This window comes from Gracilinanus agilis, chromosome 3 (genome assembly GCF_016433145.1).
Source record: "Gracilinanus agilis isolate LMUSP501 chromosome 3, AgileGrace, whole genome shotgun sequence".
NCBI classification, from domain to species: Eukaryota; Metazoa; Chordata; class Mammalia; order Didelphimorphia; family Didelphidae; genus Gracilinanus; species Gracilinanus agilis.
The window spans coordinates 401,532,061-401,545,069 of record NC_058132.1 but is presented as its reverse complement, the minus strand read 5'-3'; the positions used below and the strand labels follow the sequence as shown (position 1 = coordinate 401,545,069).

Genomic DNA, 13,009 nt, shown 5'->3' with positions numbered 1-13,009 from the left:
ATGTGTGTGTGTGTGTGTGTGTGTGTGTGTGTGTGTTAGACTTGAATTTTAAAAGGAGCAATAGTACTTTTTGTGAGGGTAAAGGGAGAAAGGACCAGAAAAACTTCAGGTCCCTTTGTGGTCGCCAAATAAATGTGAGGGTGAAGGGAGGAAGGTAGAAGGAAGGATGGATGGAAGAAAGGAGAGAAGAAGGGAAAGAAAGGTAGCAGTCCCCAGCCCCAGCAGGGGGAAATTGACCAGAGCCCTTCGGGGCTCAAATAAAAGATCAGAGAACAACTTAGGGTTTAGAATAGCTAGGTTTTATTTAAATTAGAAAGGGGAAGGTCTAAGAAAAACTAGGAGGTAGATAGAAAGGGGGAAAGGCACCAAGAAAGAGAGAGCTCAGGGTAGAGAGCTATTAGCCAGCCTCCAGGCTCCAGAGAGCAGAGCCCAAAAAAGGTGCCACTTCCTCTTTTATACTTTCTCCAACACCTCCCACAAAGGAAGTAGGAGGTGTCGGGGGAAGTTGTAGCAGGGATCCCTGGGAGATGTAGTCTCCCAAGGGCTTATAATAATTTCAAATGACACACTATATTATTCATTCTGTAAGGTTGATTCTCTTTTTGGAAGTGAAATTATAAAAATGGACCGTGTTAAATCCCTAATATAGATAGCCAAGTAGTTTAACTTCAGACCACAAATTTCTAAATCAAATGATTATTCAAATACAGAGATCTAGATTTTTTAATGACAAAAATTAGAGTGACAATGTTTTACCTTAGAACATTTTTTTAACCCTTACTTTCAGTCTTAGACTCAATCCTATGTTTTGGTTCTGAGATAAAAGAATGGTAACAGCTCTGCAATGAGGGTTTAAGTGACCAGCCCAGGTCACACAACTAGAAAATGTCTTAGGCCAGACTTAAACCCAGGACCTCCCATCTCCTGGTCTATTGTATCCACTGAGCCACTTACTGCATCCTTTAAAACTTTTATTGCTTTTCTCTTGACAGTTAGCATTTTTATGAAATTCCCAATTACCAGGTTTGTCCAGGGGACCCAAAACCATTTTACCATTTACCTAAATAAAACAGAAAAATGAACCAACAATAGAATTTGTCTTTATCACATTAAAAAAATAGGTACATTTAGGAAACGGTGATATAGTTGGTAGAGACACTCCCCTTGGAGTCATGATCTCTTATAAAGTGACATATTCTTTGAAATATTCTGACAAGCCCGCAATACCCAACTCAGACTTCAAAGAATGTAAATTGAAGAATAGTTACCAGTCTTCACTGGTGTAGGAAGTATTCTTCACTGGAATCTTTAAGCATTTATTAAGCACCTACTGTGTTCAATGAACTGTATTGGGCATTGGAGATTTATGTACAAAAAAATAAATAAATAAAACAGTCCCTACACTCAAGAAATTAGGTATCTGAAAATAAAATTGGGTAGCTTAGTGAGATTAGTTGAAGAAGATGGCAATTTAACATACTAATATCAAGTAAGATAAGCTTATGTTTACTAGTTCTTTATATAAGTTCCACTTATATAAAAAGAGAGTGCCTTGAAAAGATATTAATACCCTCTAAATTATAAAGGGTTTTTTAAAATGTAAGACATTTTGTCCTTTTAAACTATTTTGTTGATTTTTAGTAAGCAATGCCTTTTTTCATCTTCCTTCAGTGAGATAATTCAATGAATGAGATAGCAAAAATATTTAGAGAGCTTAGTATATTCTAGACATTTTAATGTTAGCAAAAGCCATCTTACACTAGACATTAATCCTTAATCTAAAAAAGTTAACATAAATTTTTAATGTTTACTTATTTTGGTAAATGTTCACCTTTTAGTATTCTTGCCTTTTAGGCCATAAGTAGAAATGCTATCTTTAATATTTCTCAGTAGATCACAAGATCTACCAAGGTGAGGAACTTCTCTACCAAAGAGCATTTTCTCTGCAGTTTAGTCTTAGAAAGTTGCATGGGGTCAGGTCACTTGTTTACCCAAAGTTGCAGAGCCAAAATATGTCAATGGCTGCCTTGAATACTGTCTGACTCCAAACTATTATATTATGGCTCTAACCAGGCTCACTCATAACGTATTTTAACTCAGCTCTTTCAGACTGTAAAATAGCTCCTGTTAATTTTTTTCTCATTCAGTCTAATTTGATAATATAACTACAAATCGAAGGAAAATCCAGAAATTTAAAACAGCATTTGTGATGCTGGATTTATATAGCAGCTACCAGAAGTGCGTGTTTGGCATCTGTTTTTATTTTTGTTACTATTTCCCTTCTGTTATTATCCGTGGTTTATAGATGTGAAGTCTAGGGCAAAAACAAAAGATGACCAATGTAATGAAGGATTGATGCAAGATCTCTTGCATTTGCAAAATCACCCGAGGCTACTCACTCTACAAAAACTGCCTTCACTTGATTAGGAAGACCCCAAACTTACATTTCCACTCATAATATTAATCAGGGATTCAAGTGTCAATAATACTGTACTTCTTGTCCTTCTCCAAATAGGTAGAGATGGATAGAATAGAGAATTTTTTCCAGTCTTTGCATTTTAATAGTAGCAAAATAAAGCAGCTATTTTTTTATTAAAGCTGACGAATAAGAAAACTTAAGTTTGGTTAAACATGATAAAAGTATTGTGTGCTATCTATTTAGATAATTTTATTCTTGAGAAGGCACTTATTGAGAGTGTTTGTTGATGAGTCATTAACAGAAATATTCAAAAATGAGTAGCTCACAAAAGCCTGTGCTTGGACTTCATACTGATAACTGTAAGACTCTTTCCAGTCTTATTCCATGATTTTATTATATGCACTGTAGACTATATAATGGTAATTCTGGATACTTAGATAATTTTCATAAACAAAGATTAAACTAGTTCATCATATCTGAAGACAATTGAATTGTAAGATACTTTACAAAATACCTATAAAGTGGAATACAAAAGTGACATGGGAGAATATATAATAATTGTACTTATTTGATACTTATTCCAGGTAGCAAGATTAGAAATTTGACATCAATCAAAACATTCCTGTCCTTTGATTTTTCTGTTGTGTTTACCTTTAAGTAATAATTTAGGTTATTTACCTAGTTTACAGTATAACTTGGTACACACAGGTCTTCATAAGTTATCTTTAGTTGATAAGGTGAAATAAGGGAGCAGTATTAGCATTGATAAGGCATATGTGAATGCTTTGAGAAAGTTGTTATAGAAAACCAAGACAACTAAACCATTGTTAAAAAGAAATGAAATTGCAATGTTATTAAAAACTATGGAACTCAAGAAATTTAGCCTTCAGTGAAAGTTCTAGCCTTTGCAGTTCTAATGTTAATTCATTATACTAAAATGGAAGATTCCTGTTCCAAAAATTAGCTTATCAACGACTTTCTGTTCTAGCTATTTATTTTTCTGTTTGTTTACCTGTAGGAGCAGTCTCACAGGTGCTAGACAGCCTGGAGGAAATTCATGCACTTACAGACTGCAGTGAAAAGGACTTAGATTTTCTACACAGTGTTTTCCAGGATCAGCATCTCCACACACTCCTAGATGTAAGTCCCCTTCCATCCATAAATTGTATATTTAACATATCAATTTATTTTCATCACGTTTCTAGGTCTTTTTTATTTGCCCTAATTCTATGAGAAAGAATGTGGAAAGATCAACATAGATTGGACATTGAAACACAATTCAGTATATATTGTATATTGTGTGCTAAAATAGTCTTATCAGTTACATTGAAACTTAAGAATTCTTATCACTTGCTAAAATTTTTTAGCAGCATTTAGATGTTTTGGTCATTTACATGTATTACCTTAAATCCTATAGCTGAAAAGTGCTTAGCAAAGTAAATAGTTAGTTCTTTGGTCATTAATTCACTGATACTGTGTTAGTATTTTGAAATAGAAGTAGTCAAATTTGGGGAGGGGTCAATGTATATGGTTTTATAGTTTTGAACCATTTTGGGTTTTTTTTCAGGATTTTCTTGGGTCAGTTAATAAAGCCTTATCCCACTACTCATTCTTTCAGCTTTCTTCCCACCTATTTTCAAAAAGTTTTTTAGTGTCTTAACCTCTTTTTAGAAGGAGGTGTCATTGTCATAGTGAAAACTAAACCCTTATCCAACCCATCCATATTAGGAAATGCCCAACTGACAGAAGAGAATTTGACATACATCCTTTTGAGGTGCATACAGTCACCAGAATTTGAGGTTCATCCTTTTTCCCTGTTAGTGCCACCAACAGGGATAACTGATCCTCATCCTGAGTGTAGGGAAATGAAGCTAATAAAGTTCACATTGAGCCAAGACCTAAACCTTCTTTGCTGCTATCTGATAAGGAATGCAAAGGAATCAATAGGACTAGGGAACACTTCTGGCACACTCTTGAGAAAAATGGTCTTTATAGTCCATATTTAATGTTAGACACCAAAAGCATTCAGAAGCAATGTAAAATGGTCCTTTTTCTATTACCTACCTGAGACCTCTGTCTATAGATAGTTCTTTTTCTCATTTGGAAATTTAGCCATCTGACCCAGGAGCAGCTAGGTGGATAGAGGCCTAAGCCTGGAATCAGGAAGACTCATCTAACACATTAATGGATAATACAGAATCCACTAGTAGGAAACAGTCATCCCATTTCCTTTCTACCAACCTGATTTCTATGAGTAGTCCAACTGAATGTAAGTGTCTGATTTAGTCACAAAGAATAGCTACCTCATTCATATGTGTGTCCCTCCTACTGCCCTATCCTGATTGACAATCTCAAATGCTCACAGAAACCCAGCACAGAAAATATCAAATTAAATATATAGTAGCTCTCTGCATCAGTGGAACCTCATTTCCCTTCAATGACAGGACATCCAATTTTGCCCTTGATAACCAATTTTAATTACCAGTATAATGAAACAATCCCAAATTAGAATCATATCAAAACACAATTTCTAGACCATTATGATTTGCAATCTACCAAACCCGTATTGAATAAAATTATGCTTATAAAAGAATTCATAGAATGAAACATACAGATGCAAGAAGATTCTTTAAAGAACAATCAATCATGGTATAAGAACTCTCTCTATCAACACAGTCTTCTATCTCATCTGTGACTTAGAGGCTGAGATCTAGCCAGAGCCCCTAAGGCACTGCTAGTATGTGTCAGCTAGATTTGAAGCTATATCTAACTCCAAGCACAGAGCTTGATCTTTTGCAGTAGGATTCTAATAGAATCAAAACACAATCAAATCTTACTTAGCTTTTATACACACACACACACACACACACTCTCTCTCTCTCTCTCTCTCTCCCTCTCTCTCTCTCTCTCTCTCTCTCTCTCTCTTTTTCCCTTTCCAACTCACTAGGATTTCTTGAAGATTTTATCCCACTAGCTTTTTTGACTAAGTTAGAAGACAAAATACTAAATGACTCCTTGTCACATCAGCATATGCACACATTTTTTTAATTACAATTTACGGTACAACACATGTTCCCTTTGTAGCCAAGTTACCCTGTATCCTTAGCCAATTTGCTTTAAAAGCTTATTTTCTTCCTGAAGGCAGCTTATTGCTTTCTGTAACCTGTCTAGCCCCTGACCCCATTTCTCCTTTTTGGCTTTCAAGTGTTCCTCCCTTTCAATTATCTACCCTTATCCCCAGTCATCCATTCTCAAAGATTTCCATACCAAGCACTCAGTAAAATAATACTTTTTTTCTCTCTTATTACCCAAACTGATAGAGAGTATTATTGCCTCTGATTAAATACTGCCACAAAAACTTTTTTTACAGTGAAGGTTCTAGAAGTTTACCAAGTCTCATAGGTTATTACCAAATTAATCTTAATTTCTCAAAAGTAGGAATCATTCTGCCATGCTGATCCAGGGTTTCACCAACATCTTTCTATACCTCCTTCATGATTTACTGGAATATGAGATTATTCTTAGTCTTAGTGCTAATATGAATTTATTTAAGTAATTTATTAAGCCCATATAATTTCATCTAAAAAATAAATTCTCCCCATACCTAGGAATTGGGCCTTTTATGGAAGCATTTTCAAGGTTCATTCTTTGTATCAGAAATCAAGTCATTTATTATATTGTCACTTTCCACTTTTCTTCTGTCTTAGTAATTCCCAGAGACTTTAATATCCTGCCTCAGTTGTTATTTGCTGCAATTTATATAGTCTTGCACTGACCCAGTGTGGGTCTAAGCTCTATAACTTTTTCATTATGTTTGTACATCATTGCTTTTGTTAATTCTTAGTTTTTCCTCAATTCACCATGTTTTCAACCTATCTTGAATTTAACTAATGCTCCATTCCCATCACCATTCTTTTAGCTCTTTTGGTGTTAGCATTCTCCTTAAAGTTATTTGTTATATATCAGGTCAATTTCTAAGATAAATAACTCTATTCCTCTTTATTTTTTATCTCCTTCTAAGTATCTTAAAGTTAATTTTAAAATAATATGTTCTTAACACTTAACTGCCTTGCTTAATGAACATTCTATTAAAGAACCTCTTTCCTTACATTCTGAGCCTAAAACAGCCTTTAAGCAAGCTCAGTCCTTTTCTTTGCCCCAGCCCTGGAATAGCTGTTTTCCATCAGCTGTCAAAATAATCAACGCTTTTTTTATTTTTCTTCCATGAGTCTATGGAAGCTCTGCCTAATCACTGAAGACTTTCCTCTATATCATTTTAATGTTTGATGGATACTAGTACAACATTTAAGTTATCCATCTGTTGTGCTTTGCTCTTGTTAATTAACCCACCTACTCTGTTTAGAACACTGCATAGATAGAAAGAAAAAATTTACACAGTCCCTACAACATGAAGATAATAGACTAGTAGAAAGACATGGCACAGAAATAACTATAACATATGATCAGTGTATAAGAGAAGTATAAGCCAAGGGCTATCTGAGATTAAAAACTAGAAAGGTCATTACTGATAATGGAGATTATGAGATACTTCATAAAAAAGGTAGCCATTTGGTTAGGCTTTAGGTAATATTTAAGAATTCAGTATTCAGGTTAAGACAGGATGGAAAGCTTTCCAGTCACCAGAAACAGCCTTAGCAAAGGAATAAAGTCAGGAAAGTACCTTTTTTTTGGGGGGGGGGGTGTAAGACACTAGAGGCGATACAAAGGTAAGCAAGATATAATCCCTGATCATAATTATAGTAATTCAAATTTGTAAACATATTAAGGTTTACAGAACATTTTTGTCACAGCAACCCTGTTTAATAACTTACCTTCTAATCATAAGTAACTCAGGAAAAATTGGAATACCATTTATCTGTACCAAGCACAACTAATCAAAAATGATTTATTAAAGTGAAGCTAGATGGCTCAGTAGATAGGGAGCCAGGCCTGGAGATGGGAGGTCCTCTGTTCAAATGTAGTCCCAGATACTTCCTGGTTTTGTTACCTTGGGCAAGTACTTGACCCCAAATGCCTAACCCTTACCACTCTTTTGTCTTGGAACAAGCCAAGGGTTTGGTATTTTTTAAATTATTTATTAAGTACCTATTATGTCCTAGATAGTGGGTATACAAAGACAGAAAAGAGACTCCCTGCTTTCAAGGAAATTATACCTCTTAGGAAGGAATACCACATACTTCTGTGGACTTTACCAGCCAGCCCAAAAAGTCCCTAACACAGATATGGTTAAAAACTCCTAGGTCAGATGATCTCTAATGTCTCTCCTAGCTCTTAATCCATGAGACATAGTGAGATAGATGGATGATAGATACCCTACACACACACAGAAAAAAATGTTTCATATTACATTGAGGGAAGTTGAACATTTTAAATAATCTAACAATTAAAGGAGTCACTCAAGTCATAGTACTCCCAAGTATGCTTAATAACCAAATTGGCCAAACCTTTTCAAGTTTATTACACGTTTCAGGGAAATTAATCATAATTACTTTATAAAATTTTATTTGAATAAAAGAATAATTTTGGTAATTGACACAGATATCATGCCTGCCCTTCCTGTGTAACTCTGGTGCATGTTCTCCCATAAGTTTGCCACAGAGGAGCCACCTAGCACCCAGGAACCCTCCTGCTCTTACTTGAAATCTCAAGGACACCACTGGAACACACAAGACATCCAGCAGTTATCTCTTGCTCTCACCACATGATTACTATCTTTTTTTGTCTTATTTTGTTCATAGTAGCAAAGTCTCAAGGTGGCAAAGGTGCTTAAGCCAGTCCTCAAAAACAGTGTGGGAGAACCTGCTAGAACTTATACTCTGCCAGCCTGGCCTCTAAGAATCCAAAGCCACCATCCCAGCACAAGAAGGCAAAGGAGTTTATGGAATCCATGGCATGGAAAACTATTCTTAATGCTGAATGATGCTTCTCTACATACTGAATTTGTTTTTACGTCCTAATCTTTCTTAAGGATCATTCTTATTCTTAGGTCAATCATCCAGCAAATATATTAACAGACTATTTGACAGATACCCATTAAGTCTTCATCCTTCACTCTTTCCCCAACATTCTTACTCTTTTCCTTAGGTCCTGCCCATTTACCCATGTAAGAAAAAGGAACTAGTAATTAAAATGGAGATATGCATATTATTCATTAAATATTAAGGAATATTAAAGAATATGCTAAAATGTAACTTAAATTTCTCCAGTAACATTCCATTCCTTAGACTTAACTATATATTTCAGTTTAGAAGAATATTTTGAAAATAAAATATCCTGCTATGCAAAGAAGAATCTATATCCAAATATTTAAATACTAAGATTTTATGACAACAGGCATATCTGGGTAATATAATGAAAAGAGACCAGGATTTGGAGACAGAAGACCTGGATTTACATCCTAGCCCTCTTATTGATGGCCAGTGTCTCTTGGAGGAAATTATTAAACCTCTCTGGACCCCAGCTTACTGATCTGTAAAATGGAGAAGTTGAACTTTGTTCATAATGACTCACATTGGCATAGCACTTTAAGATTTGCAGAGCCCTCTCCATGTAACATTACTAGGGAGTTGCTAGTGAGTATAAGCACACACACAGTTCAGATCTTGATCACAATTTTGAGCCCATGTCTCACCTGATTCATATCTAACCCTCTTACTATACTATATTCCCTTTTAAAAGTTCTAGGCAATCTCAAAAGTGCTTTGTAATGCTAAATCCTATGATTCATGTAAAAGTCTGTACTTTTTAGAAACTTTGGAAGTAAGCTCCACTTTATATGGTATAACCACAGAAGAATGAAATATTACTCTTATTTTATAGACAGTTATTTGTACATGCACACACACTATTAAAATGTAAGTACCTTAAGGACAGGAACTATTTTTGCTTTTTCTTTGTATCCCAAGTGCCTGAATAAGTGCTTAATAAAAGTTTGTTGATTGATTGAGATAGAGCACTGTAACTAGAGTTAAATAAATGACTTTAGTTCAAATCCCACCTCTAATCCTTACAATCTATGTGATCTTGAGCAAGTCATTTAAATTCTTTGGGTCTCTTTTTATCCCAATTGCTTACATACAGGCATTTTTAAGAGAGGAAAAGAATAGAGTTAGCATAGTGAATTTTGTTATACATCTAAAAGTAACAGCAAATATAATTTAATGGACTATTTGTTTACATATTTAAAAGAAGACCACCATGAAAATATTTGAAGTTCATGCACCAATATCAGTTGCCAATGATGAAGCAACTGATATATTGGTGCACAAACTTCAAATATTTTCATGGAAAAAACTAAATCAACATTCAGTCTGATTCTTGATAACTTTGGTGCAATACTGGAAAAAGGTGAAGCTAGAAAGAAATATATGGGAAAACATGATTCAGGAAGGAGTGAGGGAGCCCAAAAATTTGTTAATTACATAGAAACCTCATGTCTTTATAGTATAGACACTTTCTTCCCAAAAAATAATTTGTAAGCTGTAGACACCAAATTCACAAAAAAATGAAAGTGATTATGGTTTAACAGTCAGAAGAAGACTTGTTATTGATATGGGTATTATCCTCAATTGAGCTGAGATCAGAATTAGTAAAAAGCAAGAAGAATGAGAAAAAGCCAATGAAGCAAATGAATCCTAGTTGGAACTATTTTAAAAAGCAATCGGCAGTCAGAAATGGAAAATAATCAACAGGAGGGACAGTAAGACTAATGATAATTTTTTTAACCAAAAATAAACCAAGGTAAATAAACCAAAAGAGCCCAGAAAGTACCTTAGTGTGCAAATATGTGATTTTCTTGCCAAACAGTTAGAAGTGGCTACCAAAGATAACACTAGGTTAGAATATAAACTTATCTGTAAAATCTTATGAAAAAAATGGCAGGTGATTACATTCATAGAATCACTAGAAAGTAAAATTAAAGAAAACTAATAGAGATACCTAACTAAACACTCATCACAAGGGCAGTTAAGGACTTAAAAGATTTTAAGTAGGAATAGTATGATAGGAAGAGAAGATGGACTAGTGATATGGCATGGGTACAGTTTGATACTCAAGGCCTCTGACACATTGAGTGGACCCCTCCTGGTGAACTTATAGGAAGACATTAACCAGATCATCTAATTCAGGCTTTTCAATTTACAGATATAGTAATCTTTCTTCCTTTAACTTTGAACTGTTATTCCTAATTCTGCCTTCCAGATTCAAGCAGAACAAATCTAATCTCTCTTGCATTCAACAGCCTTTCACAGGCTGTAATCAAATTCCTCTTAAATCTTTTCTTCTTCTGAATAAATACCCTTAATTTCTTTAGGAATTCATGCAAACACAGACCACTTTTTTTTTTTAAGTTTATTTAGCAGTTTTGAGGACCTGGCCATCCTGAGCCTATATAACTATTACTCAAGATGGCATTTCGCTGCTTGGATGTACAGTATGCAAAGAAAAAGAAATGATGATCAGAAATTAAGCTTTCCAAAGTAGAGCCATCACATACATATGAAGGCTATGTAATGTCAATTTTAGTAGTCATAAAAGCAAGTAGCCATTATGTTGTCATTTTGGCAAATGTGACCTCATCAATGTGAATACTTCCTCCAACATTTTATTTGGAAGATAGTACAGCACTTTCAACAATCCCGAAATGCTTCCTCACACAGAAAAGGTTACAAAAGGAGAAATTCAATGAAAATGGGAACTAGCTCAAGTAATATCTAAAGAGAAAAGCTGTCTTATCCTTTTCTTCCCTTCCACAGTTCCACTACTCTGATTTCCTTGAAGTTACAGGTATATAAGAAAAATGTATTATTCCTATCTTCATTCAAAAAAGAAGACAAAATAAAAACCTGTATAGACCATCATCATTTTGGCTTCCGTCTTCTCTATTTTTCAGGGTTTCAAATGCCCTGAGATATAATCTACTGATTGTGCTATGCATAACTAAAATGAAACAGAGATTGGAGAATATACTGCATTTCCTAAACAACATCTTTTTTTTTTTTTACTTTTGCTGCTTCTTGCTTCCAAGTCTTTAGTAATTCTGTATTTCTCCAGTGCCCATTAGGTCACCTGCAGTTTCGGTTTTTCAGAGATCGTGGTGTTCTGTGACTACAGACATGGGAACTCCATACTAAGAATATCTTCAATGATATCAGTAACTGCTTAAAAGAAATAACCCTAATAGCCCACCCAGGAAAAACAAACAAACAGATAAGGAATACTGATATTTTGACCATGATATAGTTATGTGTGCAACCCATTGAGTTAGTCCATCAATTCATACATCTGGCTAAGCCCTGCAGCTGAACCAATAGTAGAATAAGAGGAATAGAGAACTGGATTATATTTGTGAAATTATGCAATGCTTTTTTGGGAATTTTGGGAATCAGTGATTCCCAAAGTGGGCCCTACCACCCCCTGGTATCTTTCCTATTAATTGCTATTAAAATTAAAAAAAAATAATTTCCAGGGGACTAAGTAATATTTTTTTCTGGAAAGGGGGCGGTAGGCCAAAAAAGTTTGGGAACCACTGCTTTAAATAGTCCAACTACTCCCAGACACAGAAACCCATCTAAATTTCTAGTCAAGGTAATTTATTTTCTAATTCACTTGTAGTCTTGTGAATTTTGTATACTGTGTAACAGCTTCAGTGCAATCTATAAAACTGCTACTTCTTAATGGAATTTTTAATGTGTAATTTAGAAAAATGTTTCAGATTAACATTAATCCAAATTATTTGTGTATCTCTTGAGATTTTTCTCTAAGGGACTAAATATACTTAAATTCTATTTTTTGATAAGTGCTTTTGAAAATCACTTCTTTTATAATTGCATATTAAATAAGAATAAGCCTTCTGTTTACCCATTGGCTATTTAAAAAACCACAGTTTTCTGTCAACTTGAAATCATTAACTTGGACTCATAAGTTCATTTGAATAGTTCAATAGTACAAATAGACATTGGGTTTCTTTCATTTCTCCTTCATACCATTACCACACACAATCTTTGGAGCACTCATTATGTTTCTTACTCAGTTTTATGGATAATGTCATGGGAATAAAATGCATGATAGTATCCCTCAGGTTTGTTAATGAGATAAAAAAAGCATCTCTAGTTTATACATATTTTATACTTAAGGATCAGTGATATCATCCTGGTGAGTACTCCCTCAACTGACACAGAACCAAACTCTCTGCACCCTAGGAGATAATTTCATGAGATGCTATAATCAAAAAAATGCATCACTGCTGCCCAACCCTCCAAAGCTTCTCAGACCACAGATGTTGTATGTTAACGGACTTATACCGAAGTCATATTTTAGTGGAGCCAGTATCTACTAAAAGAGCCACATTTTCCATAAGCAAGCTCTGTTGACCTCTCAAGAATTATCTTCTAAGTCTTTAGCTATTCTTTTTTTCATTCCTTTCCAAGTTTCCTTGGATTTGGAGTTTTTCTTAAACATATTCAGCTTGGTACAATGCCTGGTACAAAGTAGGTCCATAATAAATGCTTTTTAGAATATTCTTTTTGATATGTTTCTTTTTTGTCATCTCAATCTTGTGTATGTTGTGTT

The 13,009-nt window shown here is 34.5% G+C and overlaps 1 protein-coding gene across 4 annotated transcripts in view; it reads left to right on the top strand.

Moving 5' to 3' along the window:
* CASK (calcium/calmodulin dependent serine protein kinase) overlaps positions 1 to 13,009 on the top strand; it is a 442,102-nt gene that overhangs the window by 348,007 nt on the left and 81,086 nt on the right. For all 4 annotated transcript variants that reach the window (XM_044670183.1, XM_044670184.1, XM_044670182.1 and 1 more), the window contains one exon: positions 3,438 to 3,559. In XM_044670183.1, coding sequence (XP_044526118.1) covers positions 3,438 to 3,559 — 122 coding nt within the window. The remainder of the gene's footprint in view (positions 1 to 3,437; positions 3,560 to 13,009) is intronic.